Source organism: Panthera leo, chromosome D3, assembly GCF_018350215.1.
Source record: "Panthera leo isolate Ple1 chromosome D3, P.leo_Ple1_pat1.1, whole genome shotgun sequence".
NCBI classification, from domain to species: Eukaryota; Metazoa; Chordata; class Mammalia; order Carnivora; family Felidae; genus Panthera; species Panthera leo.
In genome coordinates, this window is record NC_056690.1 from 66,868,553 (window position 1) to 66,895,551 (window position 26,999).

A 26,999-nucleotide genomic window follows, 5' to 3' on the forward strand; every position below is an offset into this window, starting at 1 on the left:
AATTAAAACTAGCTGTATTGTTAGCTGTCAGCAGCGTAGACTTCCAACAGATGGGTACATACTACCAGAGCCTCTGGTACTTTAATTTAAAAATTACAGCTCGGACTGACTAACAAGAAGCTTCGATTTTCAGCACTCGAGTCCAGTGGTCTCCCGCCCACTCGTCAGCGGTGTGGCATCACTTCTGCCGGGCCTGCAGTAGGGATTGCAGATCGCATTGCTTCTACATCTCACCGGGCTCCTGAGGGAGGGCAGGGTGCACATACATCATAAGCGGTGTGTCTAGTCCATGTCCCGGGGCTGCGTGAGTCAGCGAGGCCGCTCCCGAAAGCCTTTCCCCCTCAGACATGGCATTAACTGCTTCTTTGAAAGGCCCTAGGATGTATGTACATATGTATGTATGTATGTATGTATGTATGTATGTATGTATGTAGTAAACCAGGAGTACACAATTTCAAAGTTAGAGAACTGGTTTTAAATTGGGACTTATCTTATGAGTCTAAGACGCTCCACTTAAGGGACTGCCAGGAAGCCCTGCACATTATTCACTATACCGTGGTACCAATGGGGGACGTGGCACTTGTCACCAGCTCTGTTTACTGTTACAGAGAAGTATCCAGACCAAAAAAAGAGACCCAAGTTCCTGTAGAGGTGTTGTAAGGACACCAGGGTGGGTGTTCCCAGCACAAGAGAAATTTATGTGGGCCAGATAAAACATCTGGGAGCGAGGAATCCAAGTTGACATGGGCTCAGAAGTACTGCCAAGGACCCCCAGAAGGCACCAAACTGCCTTTAGAGCCAGGACAGACAGCTCTTTGATTCAGCTCTTCATTAGAGACTTTTTTCATTGGAAGGGTTCTTTAGCAGCATCACAGAAGACAAAAACCAATAGCTATGATAGCCCCACATCTCGTACCCTGTTTAAAGATGTTACATGCACGTTTACATATATAACCTACAGACATGCTCTTCCTGCCACGATCTCTCCTTATCTGTCACATCCCTATTCAGAGAACACCTAGCTCAAATGGCACCTCATCTACAGTTTTTTCCAACATCCTGAGCAGAAAGTTCACCTCGCCGCTGTGTTCCCATGGCATTCTTTCACCAAGTCCCGCCACAGTCACCTTCAAACTCTCTCTTGGATTTATCATCTCTCTAGTCTAGCCAATCTTTGCCCAGTCCCAGGACCTCTTTTTCTCTGCCCTTGATGACTTCTTAGAGACTCGCCCCGAAAATCCATCCTCCACACGTCCGTGAGACAGGCGAGGAGAAGTGTTGGGAGTAAGGAGCTAGAAGGAGTTTCGGGACAGGGTGCAGTGCCATCAAGGTCATGGGAGGGCTGGGAGGCAGGAGCCTGAGCCGGAGGTGGGACGTGTTGCTCAGAGGAGCTTCATGGGCTGATCCTGAGTGAGGCACGGGGACGGAGGGGACTGGGTAAGTGGGTGAGAGGTAGCGATCAGCAAAGTGGATGAGGACCAGGGTGTGGGTGAAGAGATTTTCCACATGAACATTGAAAGAAACAGCACAGAGGCTCTGAGGTCTTGATGTGCAAACAAATTGCTTGGGATGCTTGATTAAAATGCAGATTACCAGGCACAGGCCTCAGAGAGTCTCATCAGCATGTCTGGGGTGGGGCTGAATTGAGTCCCCTCCCCAATTCATATGTTTCAGTCCTAACCCAAAGTACCTCAGAGTGTGACAGGATAGGAAGGCAGAGCTTTTAAAGAGGGGGTTAAGATAAAATGAGGTCCTCCGGGTGGGCCCTGATCCAATGCGATTCATGCCCACATAAGAAGAAGAGATCAGGACACAGACGTGACCACACAGAGGGAAGACCGTGTCAGGACAGAGAGAGAAGGCCACCGTCTGCAAGCCAAGGACAGAGGCCTCAGGAGAACCGAACCCTGCTGACACTTTGATCCAGGACTTCCAGCCTCTAGAACTGTGAGAACTGTAATTTCTGTTGTTTAAGCCCCTGGTCTGTGGTATTTTTGTTACGGCAGCCCGAGCAGACTAACAACACTGCCCCCAGAACAATGGCAGGAGGTGGAGGTGTGGACAATGACCGAGGGGCACACCACATCACCTTCAGCGAAAGAGGAAAGTAAGCAGAGGCCACCAAAAGATGGGACTGATCGGGGGCAGAGGCAACACTGTGAGATGGTGTGAGCCCCAAGTCTGAGAGTGCAGAGGGAGTCAGGTGAACTCCCTCCCCCGGGCCCCACAGTTTGTGAGGAGAGAAGACAGGTTCGGATGGACGGGGAAGCCAGGCTTCAGTCAGGGTAAGGAAGAGGTGGAGGGAAAGAACATCCGGGGCATTCTAAGTAGAAAAACCTCACTGAAATGACAATCTCTCAGTATTTTCAAGTTTTAACCAAACAAAAAATGGTTTCATCCATAAAGCTAGGGGAGAGGGACAAGTATAGACAATGGCAACAAGAATTTGGGGGCTTGAGAGCCCCTGGAAAGGTGATTAATGCCTTAGCACAGTGTTTCCTCACCAGCAGCAGGGCCACCACTTAGAAATCTGTGAGACAAACAGGTCCTGGGTCCCATCCCAGGCCTCCTGAATCAGAAACCCTGCAGGTGAGGGCCCGCACGCTGTGTTTTCAAAAGCCTTCTGGGTGATAATGCACAGGGAAGTCTGAGAAGCCCTGACTTACCAGACCAGAGAGAACTGATCAGAGCTCTCACTTGTGCAATTTGAGAGGCAACCAGCAAAAAGGCTCAGGAATGACAGCAGCAGGGTCACTTCAGAAACAGGGAGTGAGGATCTAAAGTCGTGAGAATTGGTTAGAAAGACTGAGGAAGGGGTTAGTCCTAAGACCCCAGCCCCACTGGTTCCTCTCGGGCTCAATTCTGGTGCACAAAGGGGCCAGATCCAATAAGAGCAGGTTTATTTCTGCCTTGATGGGCTACATGTTATATAGTAAGTCTCAATTTGGGGCATAATGCTGTTATTGACCATGTCCATAGGGACATGATTGCCTTGTTACCACAGAAAACATTACTGAACGTGAAAAGACAGAGTGTAGACCCTGAACCAGGAGGTGGGAGACCTTGCTCTAGGTCTGACTCTCTCTCTGACTGTATGATCAGGGCAAGAACGCCTCACTTTCCTGAACTGCACCAGGCTATTTTAAAGGCCTTGAACCCAAATATTCTATGGTCACATTTTTATTTAAAAATGAAGAAGAACCATAAAGTAGATGATACATAATTGCAAGCACTGCCTAATTAGACTAACAGGGTGCTTTTGTAGTTGATATTCGCTATGTGGGGTTTCTAAGTTTTTGAGTATTTACCTCTATTTAAATCATTCAACAAACATATACAGAGCTTCTATTAGATGTACAAATGTCTGAGAAGTGACACTATCCAAATATTTAGAAGGGTTACTGCAACTATGAGTGACATTGTTTTCTACATATTCTTAACTCCGTAATTTTGCAATATTGCTATACTATTAAAAACTTAAGGACTACCACAGTGATAGTAAATAGATTAATCATCTTAAGTGCCAATTCTGATCAATTGCTAATGTCTGCTTGGGGAGCTATATCGAGAGCGCTGAAACTCATTTCAGACTCAATGGGAGAGAATGCTGTGATCACTCAGTAATGTCTGCCAGGGGCAAAGGCAGGACATGTGCTGTGTCTCTGTCTATTCTGCTACTAGAACCTAGAGGTAAAATGATCTCCCTTAGCCCCTTTGAATGTGGAACCTGGGCCCCAGATTAAAAGCTTAGTCCCTCTCCTACTGGCCTTAAATAGAAATAGAGGATTCATCAGGGGTAGCCAATCACCAGATACAGCCTTCCTTTTGGGGGAGCATTTCATGCATAATTTGAAGAAGATGTTTTCTTTAATGTCAGGAAGGCTGTGGAGAAACATTGCTCAGTGCAGATTCTTCTCATCCCCTCATAGCCCACCTGAAGACCCATAAATGTCACCTCGCTCCCCCACACCCACCATCGTAGAGCGCTGGTACCATGCCGTAGAGATGACTCCTTCAAGCCAGTCTTAAGGCCGAGAACTAAGTTCACCCGGCATTTGGAGGGGGCCTGATGAGGTACAGCAGACGAGACTACCACCTCATGGGCCAGCCCCCTGCTGACACACCGAGGAGGAGTTCCGCTGCCTCCCCCAGGATAGTGGGTACTCACTGGCCATTATCCTCCGCACCGTTGGGCCCTCTGCGGTCATTTCCCTCACGATCTCATTGTCATCCTCGTTGGCATCCAGCCAGCGATTGCAGTTGAAGTTATACTTGTCCTTGGTCAGGGTATTCATCAGGGTCATCTGGAATGAAGTCCTGGGTGAGCAAGGGGGTGTCCCAGAGATACACCACGCCCTGGGGGCCCCGTTCTGCTATTGCATCTAAGGGAGGCCACAGCCATCCTGTCAAGAGGATTTTTGTGGAAAGCAGAGTGCCAGATTAACACTTGTCCCTCTTGGTCCCTGGAGACCCACGCTTGCCCAGCAGCCAGGTGACCGGGGAAGAATGCAAGTCTCCTAAACACCTGTGCATTTTCTTAGTCTGCTTTGGAGGTCCTCTCCCCTCAGGAAGTCCCCGTGTGTCCAAATCGAGACCCACACTTACCCACCCCCACTCCCAACAGACTTATGTGACAGGGTTATTAGAAAGAGTTCCTCTCCCAACCACCTCCCAAACCCCAAGATGGCACATCTCACCCTCTCTAAATGCCAGCCAGAACCAGGGCTCCTTCTGTCATGCCATGCCCGAATCTTGTAAAACCTGCCAAGATCCGGGAGCTCAATCTATGGGGTGAAATAACAAGCCTTGGGTGGACATAATCAAGTGAAATGTGTTTATCCTCACAGCTTACCCCCTCCCTGGAGGGCACCCACCCTGGGCCACTTCTTCAGCAGTGAGGATGGCTTTGCTTCAAGCCACCCTCACAGACTTTGTCCTCTCATGACCTTGCGACCAGGGGCACGTGAGGGCAAGATAGCCGTGTAGGGCCGGGATTCAGTCTGCCCTGGTGAAATCGAACAAAAATAACTGACCCACAGTAGGATCCAGAATAAAGAAAATCTTGCAAGCAGTAAACTCCCAGTAACAAAACCCATATGGCAACCCTGTAAATTAGCACAGGCCCACAGCCCCAGAACTCTGCTGGGCACTGAAACAGACACAAAGATCAATACAGCAGTCACGCCCTTTCCCAAAGGGGCTGGCAGTCTAGCCGGGAGACAAATACATGAAGAGCAATGAACTGAGTGCATAACAGAAGCACCAGCAGGGTGCTCTGGGAAGACAGCTGAAAATTACAAATCATTCTCACCTAAAGGTCAGAGCACACTTCTGTTGGCAAAATAAGCCTTGCTTCGGTTTAATATGCACCAGAAATTTAGCGTTAAACTTACAATTTACCTTAAATTTGCTCCTAATTCATTCCAGATGGGGTGGTTTGACGCTGCGGGCTCAGGGTCTCTGTTCTACTATGATTCCCCAGGATTCTAGGCTCCCCAAGAGCATTTCATACCTGCTTCTGTCCCCCAGGTTTGGTTCTGGAGTGTTTGATTCAGGTGAAGGGCCAGATCCAAAGTGCACACCATTCAATCAATACTTTGCCTATAAATCACTCTGGCACCCCTTGCAAGGAGCTGAACTTCTCATTGCACCCTTTTGTCTTCAAACTGGATTCAATCTGGCTTAGAAAACCATCCCCATGACAAACACGTCTTATGTCCCTTCCTCCTTCATCCCTCCCAGCCCATTACACTTCCTTCCTACCCTAAATTTCTCGATTATGCCTGGTTTGAACCACTTGTTATTGGGATTCAGGAGAATCTCATCCGTCCGCCCCTTCTGCCCATAAATCTGGATGAAGATTGGAGAGTTGGTACCAGCTTTCTTCAAGTCGGTCGTCCAGACCCACAAGGACCAGGGGAACTCTGCAGAGACAGGTCAAGAATAAAGAGATTTTCGTGTTACCAGTGGGGAAGGCGAGTAAATCCAAGGAGCTCAGGAATGAAGCACAGACCATGCACAAGTGTGGCCCACTCTCAGAAACCCCCTCTAACAGGTGCCAGTATTAGGAACCCAAGGATTCCCTGCTATTTGAAAGAGGGTACCTCAATGTTCCTTTTAACGTGGAAGTCTACTAGTATGTTTTAAGTAGGGAGAAGAGTTGACACCCTGCACCTCTGTATATTTAGAGTGCACTGTGTTAAACCGTTCAGTTTAACATCTAGCCCCTCACAGCAGCAGCTTATGCAGTTTGGGGTCACAGGGGTACTAGGCCTTGGTGCCGGGTGTGTAACTCTATGCCGGGCACACAGCCTGTATCTTGGAGAACCGAGCTCTGCGGGGCCCATTCCCTTCCTTTCTAGAGGAGACCTGAGAAGCAGAAGTGGACTCCTTCGAGGTGAAGCTCTTGCCCAGGGGTCTGACATCCTGGCCTCTGTTGGCCCTGTCTGCAAGGCCACCAGCCTCTGATGCAGCCCCTGCACCTACTTTTTAGCCTCTTCTTCCTGAGAGACACCATCTCGTAGAGCTGCCTCTCGATCAGCCCGTCCACCTTCTTCTCGTCCAGCCAGTTGCTGCAAGGGAAGGTCTGCTGGATGCCGGTGAAGGGGCACAGAATCACCACCTGGGAGGGCAGATGAGTCTCCTGCAGCAGGTCCCCAGGTTGGGACCCTTACAAAGTTTGACAGCCTCTTCATATTATGGGTCGTCTACATCAGGTTCCTCAAGGAATGGCACTTCTCTTACTGTTCTCTGCCTCACTAAATCTTCGACCAAGAAATACCCCCCCCACACAAGAGGTCTTCCCAAGTAGGTATTATCCGTCCTCCAATTTACCAGCCCAAATCCCGAATCCTCCCCTATATATAACACGCTCTTTGAACCCTGTGTTTCTTCACGCGCTTCATAAAACCTCAGACCAAACCAAATGAGCTAGAATACAACATTAATTCCCTACATTTGTCTTGTAGGGAAAAGGTCAATCACATAGAGAGCAATGTGTATCTGGAATTTAATACAAAAACAAACTGCTCTCTTCGGGGCTTGAGCCTCATTAAACCTTTCCTACACTTTCTCTGATCACATTCTGAACTCATGAGTTTAGAACTCAGAAGTGTATCCAGCCTAGGCCACTCACATTAGAGATGTCCAAAGGAATGTTCTTGTGACACTACAAGATTTTCTATCAACCAAGAAATTTTGAGTATTCACATTGCTAGATTCTCTGCTTTATCTTCTTTTTAACTTGAAAGCTAATTTGACTCTAGCGCTGATCAAGCATTTTGACAAACTACTGTCTTACTGGGTGTTTGTTGTCAGTTGTTTATGGTTATTACCATTGACTATAGTTTCCTTGGATTGAATTATTATACTTAGATATACCCAGATATCTCTGAGAATTCAACTAATACTGTATGACTGTCATAGCCGTATGAAACCTTGCCTTATAACCAAGGGGAAGGAAGATAAAAGATTAGGGTCGGGGAGGGGAGTGTGTACACCCTCAATCTCCCAGAGAAACTCTCCTTCCTAGAGATAAATGATGTCTCAGAGCCTCAGGCAGTAGCCTCCTCAAACACTTTAGTCCTGTGACACAAATGTGTTAGCAATTCATAGAGTCTACCCCAACATGCATTCAACATATGGGAAAGCTGAGGTCCAGAAAAGGGAATGAAGTGCCCAAGTTTGGAGTTAGTTGGTGTCAGTACCAGAAGCATAAATGCTCTTGACTCCTATTAGTTAGGGGCCTTTTACACCCATCAGCGAGAATTTCAGGATTCCTATTAAGGCTGAGGTCCCCTGGGATCCATTACTGCACGCCATCTTTTATGCTGAAGAGTCTATGCAACCATGCATTCAGAAGTGGACCTACCTGTACACAAAGATGGAGGGCACCCACAGAGGGTGGTCTAGGGGCACAGAAAGTAATAATCACCAACAATTATTTAACAACCTTTCTTTCTTCCCTCTGAACAAATCCTGCAATTACTTCCTCTTAGTTTACTCCTGAATTACTCTCTAGTTTTTACATGTGTATTCGTCTTGTTTGATCAATAGGAGGAGCAAACTCCTAAAAGGCTGAGGTTGTATGTTCTCACCCCTTATGGCTCCCCCAAAGATGGCTCTAAGCATACAATAAGTACTTAAAAATTCTTGTTAAAAGTTCTACTTCTGGAATAGGTAGTCCAACAAACAAGGTAGTCTGAAAAGCCTCTCACCACTGCAAAATACCCACAGGCCATATAAATAACAGGAAATATCATTTTATATACATTGTTGAGCTGACAAGAAGTTACAGAAAGGCCATAAGAGCCAGCAAAATTCAGAGTAAGCAGAAGCCAAGAGAATGGGTATATGTGAAGGCTAAAGTTGGTGCTGCACCAAAAGCGAAAAGACAATACCAGACACTCAGAGATCAGGAAATCAACAGCCAATTGGAAGCAGGAGGCTAGCCCTTGGGCTTTGCAAACTGGAGGATATGAACTACAAATCCTGAATAAGCAGAAACACTTGAAGGAGCTGCTCCCTCAGAAAAAAGGTAGAGAGGGGAACATCTGCAAAGGGATCCTATCTTCTCTGCCTTTGCTCCAGACAGATAATAATAATCTTCCCTGAGAATTAGTTACCATAAGCCTGGTCCCAGGCAGAATAAGTAGTAATACACAGACACCTAGATGTGTCGGGACACCTAGATGTGTCAAAGAGAAGCATCAGCATGCCAAAGACAAAAAGAAGATAAGAGCATCAGGACAGAAAAGAGAGCTGACAGCAATTAGACTAACAGAAGCCAGAAAATGCCTGGGGGAGGGGAGGGGCAAAATAACTCAATCTAGAATTCTGTACTCCAGAATTATCTTTCAAGAATGAGGATGAAATAAAAACATTTCCCAAATGAACAAAAACAGAGCCCACCACCAACAGACCCTAACCAAAGGAACTTCTAAAGTGTGAACTTCAGGAAGAAGAAAATGGACACCAGAAATAAGGTCTCTGATGCAAGAAGGGATGGCAAGCAAACAAACTGGCAAGCATGTAGGTAAATCTAAACAGTGATTCTACACAACTGTATCTCATGTGTGGATTTGAAAATAATTTAAAATAAGCTAAAACACTAAGTGAGAATAGCATGAGGCCCAGATGCAGGGTTATTACCATTAGAGATTTTCAAGGTCCTTGCCAAAAAGAAAGTAGAGATGGTAACTGAATTTTGGGTTTGCCACATTAAGTATGTAGGGTAAAACTTCAAGAGTAACCAGTAAAACAACAACACAAAACAAACCAGAAATAGAATATAATTTCTAATTTAGTATCAAGGGAAAAAAACAACCAATCCAAAAGAAACAAAAACTATAAAAGTAGAAAAACCAACATGCCAGAAAGTACAATAAATATAAGTGGACTAAGTTTGCCAGTTAAAAGACAGATGGTGTCAGACTGGATTATGGTAAAGATTTAGTTAATTCACCAAGAGGCTATAGTAACTCCACACTTAATAACATAGCCTCACACTATATAGAGCAAAAACTGTTAGCTCTACCATAAGAAATTGAAATATCTACCACTCATGTGAGAAATTTCAACACATCTTTCTTAGTAATTAATAGATCAAATAAAATGCTAGTAAGGAAATAGATAATTCAAATAATAAAAGTATTAATAAACTGAACTTAATATATAAACTCAAAATCTTAAATTCAACTCTAGGAACAAATGCGCAAATTGAACATGCATTGTAAAATAAATTTCAAATCTCCTTAAATGGCATCATACAGACTATGTTTGCTGGTTGAAATGATATTAAATTAGAAATAAATAACAAAACACAACAAAAGAACATGTATTTAAAACCTAAAAATCACACCTCAAAATAGCTAATGGGTCACAGAAAAATTTTAAGTAGAACAATAACTAAGCATAAAGCAAAAATAAAAAAGCATAAAGGAAAAAGCTGACAAATTGCCTTTCATCAATATTGAAAGTTTCTGCTCTTCAGAAAACATTGTCCTGAAAATGAAAAGGAGGGGCACTTGGGTGGCTCAGTCAGTTAAGCATCCAACTCTTGATCTCAGCTCAGTTCGTGATCTCACAATTTGTGAGATGGAGCCCCACATGGGGCTCTGCACTGACAGTGTGGTGCCTGCTTGGGATTCTCTCCCTCTCTCTCTGCCCCTCCCTTGCTCGCTCGCTCTTGCTCTCTCAAAATAAATAAGTATACTTAAAAAAAAAAAAAGAAAATGAAAAGGTAGTCACACTTTGGGAGATTATACTTAATACACCACAAACATATAGAGATATATCTGACAAAATACTTCTATCAAGAATATATGAATAGCTCTTATAAATTAGTAATGAAAAGACAAAAAAAATTTAGATAGTCAAAAGATACTTCACAAAAGATATACAAATGACCAATAAGCACATGAAAATAATGTTCAACATAAGTGGTAATCAGAGGCATGTAAATTAAAATCACAATCAAATACCATGATATGCCCATTATAATAGCTAATAAATAAAAGATTGACAATATCAAACGATAGTGAATTCTCATACATCAGATGGGCATACAAAACAGTATAGCCACTTGAAACCAGCTTGGGAGATCTTTAAAAAGATATGTGTATATCTACCATAGGATCCAGATATTCCACTTTTAGGTATTTACCCAAAAAAATTAAAAACATGCTCACACAAAGACTTGTACATGATTTTTCATAGCAGCTCTGCTCATAATAGCAGACAAAGAACAAAAACTGGAAGTGACCCAAATGTACACAAACAGTTGAATGGATGAACGAACTTGTAAACCCTAAAAATGAAATAATACTTAGTGATAAAAATAATAAATTACTAATATGCAACACAACACAGATAAATATCAAAAATATTATACTGTTTAAAAGAAGTCACACACACACACGTGCGCATACACACACACAGGAGTGCACGCTGCATGATTCCACTTATATTAAATGCTAAGAAAGACAATTCTAATCTTTAGTGACTGAAATCATGTTAGTGTTTGGAGCCGTATAGACTGACGGGGGTGGGTGGAGCACAAGAAACAGGTTGCAGTGATGGAAATTTCTGTGTATCGGTTCTGGTAATAGTTACATGGTATATGAATTTGTCAAAACTCATAGAACTGCACAGTATAATTCTATGTCAATTATACCTCAACAAAGTTGATTTTTAAATGAAGCAATAAAATTAAACTGAATGGTAATAAAAATATTCCATAGTGTAATGTGTGGGGTGCAGCTAGGGCACTACTCTGAGGCAAAGTTATAGTATCAAATGCTTATATGAGAAAACAAGTCGGCTAAAAATTAATGAGCTAAGAATCCAACTTAAGAATTTAGAAAAATAAATGGGGCCCTTGGGTGGCTCAGTCGGTTGAGAGTCCAACTTCAGCTCATCAGGTCATGATCTCACAGTTCGTGAGTTCGAGCCCTTCATCGGGCTCTCTGCTGTTGGCACAGAGCCCACTACAGATCCTCTGTCCCCCTCTCTCTGCACCTCCCCCGCTCACATGCTCTTTCTCAAAAATAAACATTAAAAAAAAAAGAATTTAGAAAAATAGCAACAACAGAAACCCAGAGAATTAAGAGAACAGAAATCAACAAGATGGAAATAGAGATAAAATGAACTATAAACAAAGCCAAATGTTGATTATTTAAAACGACTAAACCCACTTTTTGTGAGAATGCTATTTTTAAAAAGCAAGAAGGCATGAACAAATGATGTTAGAAATAAAAAGGGGATCATAATTATAGATGCAGCAGAAGTTAAAAAGATAAGGGAATGCTGTATAAGACTAACGTTGTAAGTGCCAATACATTTGATACCTATAAACATACAAATTCCAAGAAAAATACAGCTCATTAAAACATTTGAGAAGATGGGGCGCCTGGGTGGCTCAGTCGGTTGAGCGTCTGACTTCAGCTCAGGTCATGATCTCACGGCTCGTGAGTTTGAGCCCCGCGTCGGGCTCTGTGCTGACAGCTCAGAGCCTGGAGCCTGCTTCGGATTCTGTGTCTCCCTCTCTCTCTGCCCCTAACCCATTTGCATTCTGTCTCTGTCTCTCTCAAAAATAAATAAACATTTAAAAAAATTAAAAATAAATAAATAAAACATTCGAGAAGAAATAGAAAGCCTAAATAATTCTATAACCAGCAAAACAAACACAACTTTTTAAAATTAGTAATTTCCCTTTCTCTCTCTCTCTCTCTCTCTCTCTCTCTCACACACACACACACACACACACACACACACACACAATTTTGTAAGAGACTGCAACCAAACTTTGAGGGACAGATCACTGCAATTTTATACACCCTCTTTCAGGAAAGAGAGTATTTCTCATTCCATGACAGGATCAAACCTGCCAAGGACTATAAGAGAAAGGAAAATTAAGGGCCATGCCCTTCATGAACATATACACAAAAATTCTATATAAAATGCTGGCAAACCAATTCCAGAAGCATGTAAAATTAAAACCTTTTATGACCAAGTTTGTCTTAAAGAAATTCGGAGTTGGTCTGCCACTAGAAAATGCAGTCCTAATTCACCAAATTGACAAGTAAAAGAGAAAAGCTTCATGACTAGAGCATTAAATGCAGAAAAAGCATTAGATAAAATTCAACAATAAATAATAAAAACTTTGAACAATACAGAAATAGAAGAGGATTTCCTAATCTAATCTAAGACTACCTACCAAACCCCTCAAAAATCATAATTACCTCAATAGAAAATTAGAAGCAGTTCCTGTAAAATCAAAACCAAAACAAAGATGTCTACTATTAACCCTACTGTTCAGCACTGTACTGCTCATGTGGTCAAATACAAAAAAAAAAAAAAAAAAAAAATTAAATATAAGCTTTGGAAAGAAAGAAACCAAACTGTCACCATTCACAAACAGCAAAGTTTCTATAAAGAAACTTCTCCCAAAATCTGTAGACAAATTATAATTAATTAAAGTTTAGTAAGATGGCTATTTGTAAACTCAATGCACGAAAGTACTTCTATTTCTACAGAGTATTTCTATTTCTTCTATTTTAGACAAATAGTTTAAAAATATAATTTTAAATTGATATCATTTATAATAGGAACAAAAATTATAAGGCCTCTATGAATATATCTAACAAAGACGTGCAAGATCTTTATCAAGAAAGATATAAAACTATAGAAAAACACTAGGTCTCCTGGGTGGCTCTGTCGGCTAAGCATCCAACTCTTGATTTCGGCTCAGGTCATGATCTCATAGTTGGTGAGATTAAGCCCCTTGTTGGGTTCTACACTGATAGCAGGGAGCCTGCTTGGGATTCTCTCTCTCCCTCTCTCTCTGCCCCTCTCCGGCTCACACACACATGTGCTTTCTCTTTCACTCTCTCTCAAAATAAATAAACTTTTAAAGTAAGGGGAAAAAAGGGGAAATATTAAAGAAGACCTAAATATTAAAGAAGACCGAAATTTTAAGAGGTACATAATGCTCATACATATAAAAAGTACTTAGTAAAGATATCAATTCTTCCAAATGGATCTACATATCCAATTGAATTCTGTTGAACATAATTCTTCATGGAACTTGGCAAGAAAATTCTAAAATTTCTATGGAAGGGTTAAGAGCCATGAATATCAATACAATCCTAAGGAAGATGAATACGATGAGTCAATTTGTCCTAGAAGATACCAAGACTTACATAAAGATATGAAATGATGAGAGTGAGTATTGTATCAGTGTCGGAAAAAATTAAATCAATAAATGGAACAGACAAAAAAGCTCAGAGGCAAAACCATACATTTGGGGAATTTGATGAGACTAAATTGCCTTTTTAGAACAGTTGAGAAAGAATTACTATTTAGTAAATCAGTGATTCTGAAACTTCCTTAATGATAAGAATTATCTGAATATCCCAATTACCTGGAAATTCTGACTCAGTAGACTTGCATTGTAGTCAAGGAATCTATATTTTTAAAAGAATTACAGGGTTTTTTAAATTGTTTTTAATTTGTATTTATTATTTTGAGAGAGAGAGAGAGAGAGAGAGAGAGCGTGAACAGGGGAGGGGCAGAGAGAGGGAGCCACAGAATCCGAAGCAGGCTCCAGGGTCTGAGCTGTCAGCACAGAGCCCAACAGTGGACCATGATATCATGACCTGAGCCAAAGTCAGATACTTAACCGACTGAGCCACCCAGGTGCCCCTGGATAAAGCATTTCTAAATTAAATCTTCCCTTGCTCAAAGAACATTGTAGGCAAGCTACGAAAAGATACTTGAACATATACTATCAACCAACTGGATGTTTGTACAAAGATGTATAAGAATGTCATGGCAACATTGTTTATATTAGCAAATATCAAGAAATACAACCCCAAAATGTCTGTAAATTAAAGAACAAATAAATGGTGACTGATTCATGCAATGCAATGAATGTGAAATTGATGAACTACAGTTTCTGTTACCAATTCAGATGAATGTCTAAAGCATAGTGTTGAATGAAAACTGCTGCATACAAATAATATATACATAGGTAACAATTCATAATAGTGTATGCTCTTTGGGGAAAAGAAAATTTTATGATTGGGCAAGGGCACAGTGGAGTTTCAAAAGTATTGGAAAAGTATTTCTTAAGTAGGGTGGTAGACAAAATGTGTATTTGTTTTCTTATCATTATCTATAGTTTACTTTCATTGAGTATATGCTTTAAAGCATAAGTATTCCACAATGCAAACATACATTCAAAAATACTTGCTGATTGACAGATTTATAAGGTGAAGTGAAACACTACACCAAGAATCAGGATAGTTTGTAACTATCAACTACTACCTCTAGATAAGCTATCCTGCAGTCTGGCCCTTGGATACGTGCACAGTGCAGCCCTCATTCCTGACCATAAGCAGAACAAGATGGACGGGCATGTTACCAATCCAATTGCCCAATGAAAGGGATTGCCCACGTGCTCTGTAGCTGGTCCAACGCAAGCAGGAAGCAGGAAGCAGGTCAGAGTTTGTATTTTCAAGTTAAAGAAGAGAGGGGTTGAATCAGGAAAGGGCCGTCCCTGGGGCATCCCTTACCTTCTCACAGTACCAGCCTCTGTTGACGCCTACATTGCCGTGTCCGATGGAGACCCGACTCAGGGGGCTAAGGAGGACAGCCAACTCGATGTGGAAGATGTCTGTGCGGCCACGGTCAAACACACCGCCTTCCAAGAAGATTTTCCCACTGTTCTTATTCCCTCTGGCCCCATACATAACCAAGTAGATTTTGGATTTGGTCCCGGCACCCCGGACATCCCCAGTGAAGACGGTGACAATATATGAAATAGCTGGTGTGGAAGCAACAGGGAAGGAGAAAGTTAGTGCCAGCTGATTACAAAATCCCACCCAAGTCTCCCCTCCCTGGCTACCGCCTCCCTAGGCCCTCCCTCTTCCACACGTCTTCGTTCCCCCCTCGTCCTCCTTCCCCAGATGACATCCAGTGCCCCTCTCCGCTTTGTGCTCTTTTTTCAGTTTGTGTGTCAATGTATCTGAGTTTAGGAATAAACTGCAGGTATTACCCTAAGAAGCTGCCAGCCCTGATTACAAGAAACTAACAGAGAGAAGGAGGGATTTGAGTTGGCTAAGAATAGTACTTGTTATTAATGTTAATTACCATGTGCATATTATTAATAGCTGCCGGATGAATTCTGTTATGTCTGATTGAATTATAATAGTCAACTCCATTAATGGAGATTTATATTCGGGGCTAGCTGATTCATTTTGCTTGCTCTTTTGCTCAGAACTTAAAAAGATAACTTTTAATAGAGGGCACTAATGTCTGAGCCTGACGTGCTGGGTTGAGGAAAGAGTGAGGGAAGGAGAGCACATTGTGGTCAGGCCATTTGAGGTTTTGGTCAGTCGGGAGGTGAGACGAGGACATGAAGTTCTGGGCAAGAGCCAGCAAAGGGAGATTAAGCTGTGACATGGGACTGAGTAAGAGAAAACACCAAAGACCAGCATCTGGACAGGAAACTCTGCTAAGGTCTGGCCTCCCTCCATTTTGCTCTGGAGTCTAAGGCAATGGCGTACAGGCTCACACCCCTCCACCCCACCCCCTGCCTCACCCCCAGCCCCGGACCCAGGGAAATGAAAATCCTGAAAGTCTTTTGGAGCTAGCCACATGCAGCTACGGGATGCGTGATTCATTGAAACGTTTACACCTTCCTTTGTTCAACAAACGCTGACTGAGTGCTTACTACATGCAAGGCCTCAGGGAGACTAGAAGATGAACAAATGGTGTCTCCAGCTCTGTGTTCTCCAAAACACACCCAGTACATAATCCCATGGCCCAGGCTACCAGTAATTCCCAGCCTTTGACAGACATTTCTCCTTCTCCTCTACCACTGGAGGTCAGTAAGAGTGATATGGTTAAAGGGGTCAGAGCAGACCCATTCTGGGATCTGGTTTTGTTGTTGTTGTTTTGTTTTGTTTTGTTTTAAGTAGGCTTCATGCCCAGTGCAGAGCCCAACACCGGGCTTGAACTCACGACTCTGAGATTAAGACCCGAGCTGAGATCAAGAGTCCGATGCTTAACCAGCTGAGCCACCCAGGCGCCCCTCCTATCTGTTTCTGAGTAAATAATATGCAAGCTTCAGTTACAAATAACGTGCAAGGCTGGAAAGTGCTGGAGCAGAGGAACGTGTGATTTCCTAACTGATAGCAGTCAAGGTCTGCCCAAGTGTCTGGTGCAAAGGAAGGGAGGGAGTGCCCGTCTACAGGAAGGAGGGAGGGCTCAGAGGGAGTGACAGGGAGCAGGAATTTGAGGAGTGTAGAGAAGAGAAATGGCATTACAGGCTGAGGAGAAAGATATTCTAAAGATAAAGTGAGAGAAAGAGTAAGGCCAGCAGCTCAGGGCGGGGTGGGGGAAGGCACGGATGAGGAGAGGGCCAGGCGAGGGGAGAGAAGCTCCCTCCCCCACCCCCCAGCAGAAGCAGAAGACAAGTGGATGAGGCAGAAGGAGGCAGAAGGAGGGTAAAGGGGGTGTAGGTTCAGGAAAGAGCAAAAGGTGTGCTGATGAGGTGGAGCGAGACAGGTGAGCATCTGGAAGTGACACAAGATGCTGGAAGATTCAGCTGACACATATGTTGCAGCCAAACCATGAAGCAGTTTGCATACTGTGCCCCAGGACTTGGACCTCTTCTCTGTGCAGTGCTAAGCAACAGGATGCTGTGCAGCAGAGCACGTTCTCAGATGGGCACATTCACGACACTGATGTTCCGGAACATCCACAAACTCCCGTGCTGGGAGGTGCGGGTTTTCTGTGGAATCCGCACAGGGTGGAGACTAAGGTGGCAGCCCGAATCCGGATCTGTCACTTGCCAGCTGCGTGACCTTGGACAGGTCTCTCAATGCCTATGTGACTCAGTTTGCTCCTCTGTGAAATGGAAATGATAAGTTTCTATATTACGGGGTCCTTGTGAGGGTTAAAGGGGACAAAACGGGTCAAGTGCCTAGGGGGCCTGGCATACAGGAAGCACGCAATAGTAAGAGGAGCTAAGAGTAAATCCACACCCTCATCCACTGCGAACAGGAGTTCACATCCCAGCTTCACCTAGTGGCTAATCTCTTCTGCCCTGAAAGTTAGTATCTGCTCAGGGGCACCTCCCCCGCCTCCTCTGGCATCAGCAGAGCCTCAGGCTCCAGCACAAAGGGACGGAACACTTTCAAGAGCAGGAGGAGTGGCTGGCTCCTGCTGGATCACAGGCCTCCAGGCCCACCAAGGAGAACACCGAACCTCAGGCAGAAAGTGAAATACCAGCCAATCGTGCTTCCCCTTTCTCAGTTCTACCTGTGGTCTCAGCTCCTCCCACTAAGATATCCCTTTGGATTTTGCCGTCATCTTCATCCAAGGCCAGCCAGCGGTTAAGAGGGAAGTCATATTTTCTCTTGTTCCCAAAATCTTCAATGACAATCTGGGAAGGAGAAGCGAGGGCGGGGACGGCAAGGGTCACTAACAGCGCACCTGGTGATCGAATACCTCCATCACTTGAATGCACTCTAAGAATACACTCTCACCTTCTTTGTGGCCCAGGGAAAGCTTAGCACAAGCACATGCCTTTTGCAAAGCACTGAGAGGCACATGGGGACGACTGGCAAGTACCTCCTACTTGAATGACTGAGCCACTATTCCCTCCTCTGCTGCAGATCATTTTCACAACTAAGTGCAGGAAATTTGGCAGGATGTGCCCTGTGAGACCCGGGTGTGAAGCCTGGATTTACAGACTGCAACGAGAGCATCGCCTTCCCCACCTGCTGAAGCCTGGGACCCTACCCTCGGTGAGAAGCCGAGTCCACGCAAGGAGAATTACAAGCCCCAAATGAGGCACACAGAATCCCAGGGGCTGGTGATCAGGTCAGAAAACATCAGCCACTGATAGCAAGGATAAAGGAAGTGGCCGTCTACAAAGCCTCCCACAGGGCACTCACATGTGGGCCAGGCTGGCGAGGCTGAGATAAGAATGTCTTTCAGAGTTTACCAAGGAGCTGAAAGGCCCTTTCAAGCGTGCCAGGAGCCCAACTGAAAACCCACTCTAAGATAAGCAGACTCATCAATAACTAGAATCTCTCCCCCAGTTGTAGCCCTGTGCAGGCAGAAGCATCTGGAGACAGGGTGAGTTGGAAAGTGAAAGTGTCTGCCCAGGTGTTCCCAAGATTGCCCAAGGGCAGCGGGGGGTGACGATTTCAATGAAAGACTCCCTTCCTAAGATCAAAATGTCTGCAGTGTGGAAACAGGGCACACACTGGGCTGCCTGAAGCCATCTCACCCTATTCTAATCCCGTTTTCAAAAAAAGAACTTTCTGGGCTAAGAGCTGTTTTCCTAAGGATACCACCCACTAGGGAAAAGCCGGTGGCCTGAACCAGTGACTGGAAGCCACTGTCCTCCCAACCTTCTCTCCTCAGATATATCCAGCATTCAGGCTTTGGGTTATAAATCAGTCCCTTGTGAGTTTGGTTGGTGTGAGTCACCCTTCAGAGCCTGCTGATTTGATGGAGTGTCTGTACTTTAAAGCTGACCTGGAGGCCACTGTGGCACAGGCCAGAGAGGGCTCTGCTGTCAAAGTCCAGCCTCTCACAACATTTCTATCTGCACATTTCTCGGTGGTTTTCATCTCCGTGTTAGGGGGAGACTGGGGAGTCAATGACAAAGGTCTGAGGCTTCAGCCCGCCTCCTAACCCCCTTCACTCTGGCTCCCACAAAGTTGGAAAAGCAGAGTGAAGGAAAACAGGACTTCGTTTACCAGAGAAGCTATCAAGCCTCCTAATAAACCTTGGCATACAGATTCACCATCTCTGTCTTTCAGTGTTCACAGACTAGCGTACCAGCCACGGTTTCAAGAGCGAGAACACCACCCTCACAGCTCATCATCAATACCACCCTCACGGTTGTCATCAATAAAGGGCCCCCTACTGGCCTGGTGTCTGATGGAAATTCCTCACCTGAGAAGTTTAGCTAATCTGAGAAATAGAACGTGTATCATTAACTACCTCTACAAGACAAAACTAGCTGAGCCACGAAGGAAAGAGACAATATTGAATACATTTTTGGAAAAATTAGATTTTCCAAAATACTAAATACAAAGAAGGGCCAAGAGAGATGATGAGAGGTTAAACACTGGTGCAGAAAGTATCAGAGTCCATGAACAGGTCTTAAACTTTTCTAGGGGTGCCTGGGTGAAGCGTCCGACTTCAGCTCCGGTCATGATCTTGCGTGGCTCATGAGTCCGAGCCCTGCATCAGGCTCTATGCCAACAGCTCAGCTCGGAGCTGGGAGACTGCTTGGGATTCTCTGTCTCCCTCTCTCTCTTCCCCTCCCTTGCTTTGTCTCTCTCTCTCTCTCTCAAAAATAAACATTAAAAAAATTATAAAAAATTAAAAAAAAACCTTTTCTAGATGCATATTAAAATATGTAAACAATTATTCATCAAAACTTTTGGCCCCAAGGTCTACAAGATGAGGCTGGAGGAAGCTGGCTCCCGGGGAGCAGGGTATCTGGGAGCACGTCTGGTAGCAGACGGTGATCCTTCAGTGGGCAGGAGCAGAGAAGGGGAGGCAGGGAGGGAAATGACCACGTGCCGACTGCCGTATGTAAAGACTGTACAGGGGTGTGGGTGGGTGGGGAGCGGGTTCTCTCAGAGGCGTCCTGGCCTCTGCTGGCTGGGTTGTGGCTCACTCATGACCCCTGATGCTTAGACAGTCATAACCAAGAGCCCCTTCCGAGGGAGGAGTGAGCGGCTCTCCCACTTCCATTTACAAGTTGCCCACACACCTCTGGGATTTCATGGAGTTCCTTTCAAGAATCCAGGACATGTCAGGAATGGTTTTCGCTAAGAGAATGAAATGGTGGTGTTCCCTCCAGACCACTGTTACCCAGATTCTGTTGTTGTGGCAGGGACCGCTGTAAAATAGGACTGGGGAAATAGAAACGCCCCTCACCATGACTGATAGAAGCACATACTTGGAGGCAGGAAAGGGGAGAGAGAGAGAGACAGACACTGTGTGTGTGAGAGACAGACAGACAGTCAGAAGCAATGACCTAATAAAAAGCAAGAACCATTATCTCCTGGAGGAATACTCTCCATGGGCAGAAAGCCCCCAGGCAGCGCTGGCCTTCTGAGAGGCAAGAGGGCAAGCAGGGGTCACGAGCCACCTGGGAGATGAGGCCACAGCCAGAGAAGGCCTGTCCACGGTGGAACCCACTGTCTTCAGCAGCCACAAGGACATAGCAGAGTCATAAGATCGGACCAGCCAATGGTAAAAGTAGCTTATTCTTCTACCCCAAAGAAGAGGAGGAAAAGATGGAGCTGCCCAAGCAGGGGTCACTTCTTCCCTATTCTTCCCGATGGTTTAGAGATACACTCAGATGATCCAGGGCCTTGGGGCCTTCATTTCCGCCCCACCCTGCAAGGTAAACGTGCCCGTGTGAGCACATGGCATGGGTCCTGGAGTCAGTAGATTTTAGATCGATGGGGAGTGTCACGTATGATTCACGACAGCTCTCCCTGCTCTACACTGAAAAAATGTGCACCAATTTTATATAACCTATTAGAACAGAGGCCTGTTCTGGGCAGAAGTGAAACCCACACACACAGCAAATTGAGGAGGATGAAGGGTCCCCTCCCTCGTACTCATGCACCAAGGTGCCCGAGATGTGCACAATCTGAGTGGTCCACACAGCGTACCCACTATGTACCAGGCATGAGGGCAGGCAAAGAATGTAAAACAAGCCTCTGCTTTCAAGGGGTTTTCAATCTTTCCTTTAAAAATGCATAAATGGGGACACCTGGGCAGCTTAGTCGGTTAAGCATCTGAGTCTTGATTTCAGTTCAGGTCATGATCTCATGGTTCATGAGATTGAGCCCCAAGTCGGGTTCAGCACTGACAGCATGGAGTCTGCTTAGGATTCTCTCCCTCTCTCTCTTCCCCACCCCTGCTTGTGCTTGTGCCCTCTTTCTCAAAATAAATAAAGACTAAAAATGGATATATGTTATCCAGTAAAAGTAACCTGTGACCCATAGGCAGCCATCATCACATTTCAAGAACCACTGGAGAACTGTGGCTTCCTTCCAGAGTTCTAAGATCAAAGGGCAAAGACCAGGTAAGTTCTGACACAGGAGAAAAAAGGAGGAAGACTTTCGGAGTTTATGAACCCACTAAAATAAATCTCAGCATCTAGCTTGTGGAAAAGCAAAAGAATGTTCCTTGGGGGAAACTGAGGCCCACCAAGGGAAGGTGAGATCTTCTCCCTGTCAAGAGGCCATCCTTCCCCATATGGTCCAGGTCTCAGCCACCACACTGAAAAACTATAAAACGATGTCCCATAATATAAATAAGTGTAAATGGCAGCATTTGAATGGTGACAGCCTAGGATTCTCTCCACCCTCTGCACTCCCTCTCTTCTGAGCCCACCCACACACCCCCCACCACCTCAGGCTACTGCTCAGTGAAGGCCTCTGATGGCTTATTATGATCAGGGCCTGCAGTGGTCCTGCCCGCACCTTCCTCCCTAACATGACTTCCCACTTCTCAGTCCTCTGAGCCCTGTGCTCTGGCCCAGATCCACTCAGTATCCCTGCCTCGCCCTCTGGCTCCTCCTCATCTGACCACAGGAGTCCTCCTCCCTGCCCCTCCTGGCAAACCCCTACCCATCTTCATGGCCCAGCTCCAGGGCACCCCTGCTGCCCAGTGAGACGCAGCTCACCCCCACCACCTTGGTGCGTTCCTTACTCAAGACTTTTATCTCATCCTGCTTGGCATTAAAGTCATGGTAATTCTGATTTCTACTCTTCAAGCCAGGAAATCTGATCTGATCGACATTACTTTACTTGTGGGACTCTCATGACAGAATGTTCACTGAAAGCTGGACTCTCCCAGAAATTTAGGGGTATATGGGTATAGTAAGTATAATTATTTAGGGACTTGTCTTATTCTTTCAAGAAGAGTGATGCTTGGGGCACCTGGGCGGCTCAGTGGGTTAAGCACCCGACCTCAGCTCAGGTCACTGATCTTGCAGTTTGTGGGTTCGAGCCCCACATTGGGCTCTGCGCTGACAGCCTGGAACCTGCTTCAGATTCTGTCTCCCTCTCTCTCTGCTCCTCCCCTGCTTGTGCTGCCTCTCTCAAAAACAATAAAGCAAAAAGAGAAGAATGATGTTTATCACAACAGCTGCCGTTGGTAGCCACACAAATGTTTGTTGACTGTTGAGTTTTATCTGGTAACAGAAGGACACACTGAGCTTCCTGATGTCCCTAAGATCAGCTCCATGAGCCTTGGTCTCCTCCTCCTCCTGGAGCCTGTGGTGCGGGCTGCCGTTATACTGCCTACAGCATGCAGCGGGTGATTGATCTCCCGACCTGGACAGGCTAACACGTGACGCAGGGGAGGGAGTCCAGACCTGGAGTGCGGAGGACCAGGGTAAGTGCCAGGCTGGCCACTGAAGAGCTGCAAGGCCTTGGGCAAGTCTCTTTACTGCAGCAGATGGACCAAGGACAAGGCCCATTGGAGTGTGACGTGCCATTTTGTGATTGTTGCTCTTCTGAAGCGCTATGACCATCTGAGCTGATCACAGTTGTGGACTAACCCCACGTGAGGGCCCAAGCCATGGGTCGCGGAGCAAGAGCCGGGGGAGAGGAGGATGCCAGCCCCCTATGCTCCAGGAGAGGGTGCAACACAGGGGACAGGGGGTATTGGTCACCCCGGGGGCCATACCCCTGGGCTGAGAAGCATATGTGGGCAATTGACTAGAAGGGAGACCACCTGTGAAGTAGATAATTATATTGGCTTTTAGGTTTATCCACCAAGCCCCTGAATGTAAATACCCAAGGAGCAATTGTCCTGTGAAGTCCAAGGCAACCAGCCTGGCAACTCTGAGGAAGAAGGGCACTTTCTGTGCAAGTGTCAAATCTGGAAACTCGGGCAGTTCAGCAGCCCCTTTAACTGGTGTCCCTGGGGAGCTGAGGGCCAGCGGGTCAGTCCTTGGTCCTTGTAAACTGTGGAGGGGCAGCACATGGCCAGAGGTGGGGGAGGCAGAACACTGCTGGCTGTCCCCAGTATGGTGACACAGTGCTTTCCCCCATCCTCTGGCTTCGGGCTTGCACCCGCCCTGCCTGAGATCTAAACCCCTCCTCCCTCTCTTCCTCAGGAAAGTGTCAAGTAAATCCAGGCATACTGACCTACGAAGCGCTTAAATTGGTTTCATGTCTTATCCCCAGGAAGCATTTTGGTTTGGCTTAAGTTACAGGAATAGGCTGTCAGGAGTCTGTCAGAAGACCGTGAACCTTTGAGGACACCCACCTTAGCACTGGGGGGGACGGGTGGAGGCCTGCCTTACCAGACCCTGAACTCACCCTGCACACAATACGGCTGCACAGAGAACAACAACCAATCTAATCCTGAAAGGAGCCAAGTGCTTGGCCTTCTGGTTGAAAATAGTGCCTAATTAGCACATAAGAGGAGAAAAAGAAAGGAAGGAAGCAGGGAGACAAGGAGGGAGGGAAGGTGGGAACATCATTCCAAAGAACCAGAAGAAGGGGAGAACTCTGCAAACGGCCTCACGCTGGATACAGTACAAGAACTGAGGAGAACACACACGCTTAATGGAATACAAGAAGACTGGTCTTTATGAAATAGGACTAAACATCTTTAAGACAGCAGTGGCCGCATTGAAAAGGCAAAAGATGATAGTAAAAGGGAACCAGACTAAAGAAGGAAAAATATCAAGGAAACTATAGAGCAGCAAATCTGTCAAGGCTCTCACAATTCTGCAAGCCCTGTACCCAACTCCTCAGAATTTACTGTAAGAAGTAATCCTAGATGTGCATAAATATAAGCTATAAGAATGTTTGTGACAGCACTCTTTATAGTATCAATAATTTTGAGGAAAAGAATGTTCAACAAAAGAAGATTGATTCAATAAGTCACGTTATATCTGTGCATTGAAATACTCTAGGACTAGGGGTGCCTGGGTGGCTCAGTCGGTTAAGCGTCCGACTTCAGCTCAGGTCATGATCTCACAGTTCGTGAGTTCGAGCCCTGCATTGGGCTCTGTGCTGACAGCTCAGAGCCTGGAGCCTGCTTCAGATTCTGTGTCTCCCTCTCTCTGCCCCTCCCCCGCTCATGCTCTGTCTCTCTCTCTCTGTCAAAAATAAAAATTTAAAAAAAAGAAATACTCTAGGACTCATTAACAAATTGCACTGTAAAACCCTCATGTCACTCTATTTAAATAACGTGGGGACATACGCATGTTCTATTTCAAAGTGGAGACACTGCAGCTTGTAAAACACTGTTTATGATGACCCCATTTTAAAAAACGATACATGTATATTAATTCATAGAAAAATAGCTGGAGGGGACCTGCTGGAGGGGACACGAACACTGGTCATCTCTGGGTGGTGAAATCGTGGTGGTTTAGGTTTACCTTATTTTTTGTTTATTTCTATTTCCTAACCTTTTACAATGAACATGTAAATGTTCCTAACCTTTTACAACAAACATGTAAATTCTGAGAAACACTCAGAATTAGAATGGAATGCACACTGGTAGGAGAAGGAAGGGACTGGACAGCACGGCATGGGGGAGCCAATCCAGGCCAGGGTGAGGGAATGTGACACGTTCTCCTGGAGTGCAAAGAACAGAAAGTGGAAGGAACAAGAGAGAAGCTGAGAGCTTTGGAAAACAGAGAATGGAGAGCCCGTAAATGGTTAATTGTTACTCCTGAAGAAGAGACCAGAACAAATGCCATCCAAGCCAGAATCTGGCATATAACAGGAGATTCTCTTTTCTGAGCTACAAATAAATAAATTGTGAATAAATATCCTTTGCATAAAAGTAAAGACTAATCGTGTCTCTGAAAAATAAAAAACAAAAGCAAAAGAAAGGAAGGAATGAAGGAATGAAAGGAAGGAGGGAGGGAAGGAGGATGGGGGCATAAATGAACTAACAGAGCCCCCCAATTTAGACTTATTATAAAGAAAAAAAAATTCTGCAAGCATCCCAGCTAGAAAAACAAAATAGAACAGATTATCCTGAAAGAAACAAAATTCTTCTTGGCCTCAATATCAAATTTCAGAAGGCAATGGAACGAGATCTACAACACCTTAAAGGAAAAAAAGAAAAAAGAAAAAAATGTTTTCACTCTGCTAAGCTGCCCCTTCCTTTTGCAAAGGGGCCTGTTCTGGCACGAAAACCCACTTCCTTCATGAGGTTTCTGAGAGCACAGAAGTGGGGTGAGTGGGCCCATGTGACCAAGAAGGAACCTGACCTCAGGAGAGGGCAGCTGGAAAACCTGTCAAGGCCACACCCAGGCCCTGGGGTGCACCTTGCAGCTCCTTGCACTAACCCTGGGTTTTCACTCAGATGGTTCTTCTTCCCCGGATGAGGGAACTGGGCTTTGAGGTACCTGCTCTGTGCCTCATCCCAGCTGAGGTCACAAACCGCACCTGCCTCCTCTCCCTCCTCCAACCTGGAGACACACCCCGGCCTCTCATTGGCTATTCTCGTTCTGGATCCCTGCCCCATTTCTTCTCCAATCCAAGCAGCATTTAGCCTCCTAGAACCCTGTTCAGCACCAGGCTGGCTGCTCTTACGGCCAAACAAACCCCTTCCTTTCCAAAGGAACCTTGGCCATTCCTCACTTCACCAATTCATGCCCCATCCCACGCCAAGAGCTGGGGAGAGGCCCTCAAGGAACTTCCAGGCTAGTTACGGAGAGGAGTGTGGCAGACATGAAAGGATGCTCTCAGCCCTTTCCTGATCACCTTCTTCTTATAAAGGCTGGAAAGCCAGCCATTTGTCCCAGTTTCCACTGTAGCTAGGTTGGTCACACAACTCATTTCTGGCCAATGAAATGTAGACAAAAGGCCTAAGGAGGACACTGCATCTCTCAAAATAAAGAAAGGTTTGCCAGGAAAAAAAAAAGTGGTTTTCCCCTTGGGTCTTCCCTTTTCTTCCTGTCTGGAACACACTTAAGATTCCTAGAGGCTCAGCAGCCATCATGTGATCGTGAGGCAACAAGGTAGAGGATGAAAGCCACAGTGCCCAGGATGGTGACACAGCAAGAAAGCAGGTGTCCTAGAAAGCAGCTGCCACATCTGGATTTTGTGTGGATGAGAAGTCTTCTGATAACTGCAGGTCAACCACTACTGACATTAGAAGGTAAATGAAGTTAAGCAATAACAAAACCTCACCTATCAGACAGCCTCATTCTCCATTGTCAAATTGTCTCAAATTGGAAGGGTTTCTGTTTTAAGCGCTAAGAGCTTTTTCAAAATATTTTTCAAAACTATGTTATACAATAACCTTTCCCTATCATTCTGGAATGAGCTGAAATATACTGATAGCCTCATGAAGGGAAGTATCTGCAAAGAGCTGATAGCCCATTTTCTAAGTGACCTCAGACTTCTATGGATTTTTCATTATTTTTTGGCTTTTTCTATCTTCTCTGAGTCCCCATTACAGTTTTCAAC

General features: G+C 45.2%; 1 protein-coding gene across 1 annotated transcript in view; it reads right to left on the reverse strand.

Annotated features, from left to right (window-relative positions):
* Positions 1-26,999, reverse strand: part of LOXHD1 (lipoxygenase homology PLAT domains 1) — a 162,447-nt gene that overhangs the window by 91,414 nt on the left and 44,034 nt on the right. Inside the window, exons 7-12 of the mRNA XM_042910747.1 lie at positions 17,827-17,950; positions 15,075-15,325; positions 6,487-6,622; positions 5,764-5,924; positions 4,698-4,784; positions 4,169-4,304 (exon numbers count right to left, since the gene is read on the reverse strand). Coding sequence (XP_042766681.1) covers positions 4,169-4,304; positions 4,698-4,784; positions 5,764-5,924; positions 6,487-6,622; positions 15,075-15,325; positions 17,827-17,950 — 895 coding nt within the window. The remainder of the gene's footprint in view (positions 1-4,168; positions 4,305-4,697; positions 4,785-5,763; positions 5,925-6,486; positions 6,623-15,074; positions 15,326-17,826; positions 17,951-26,999) is intronic.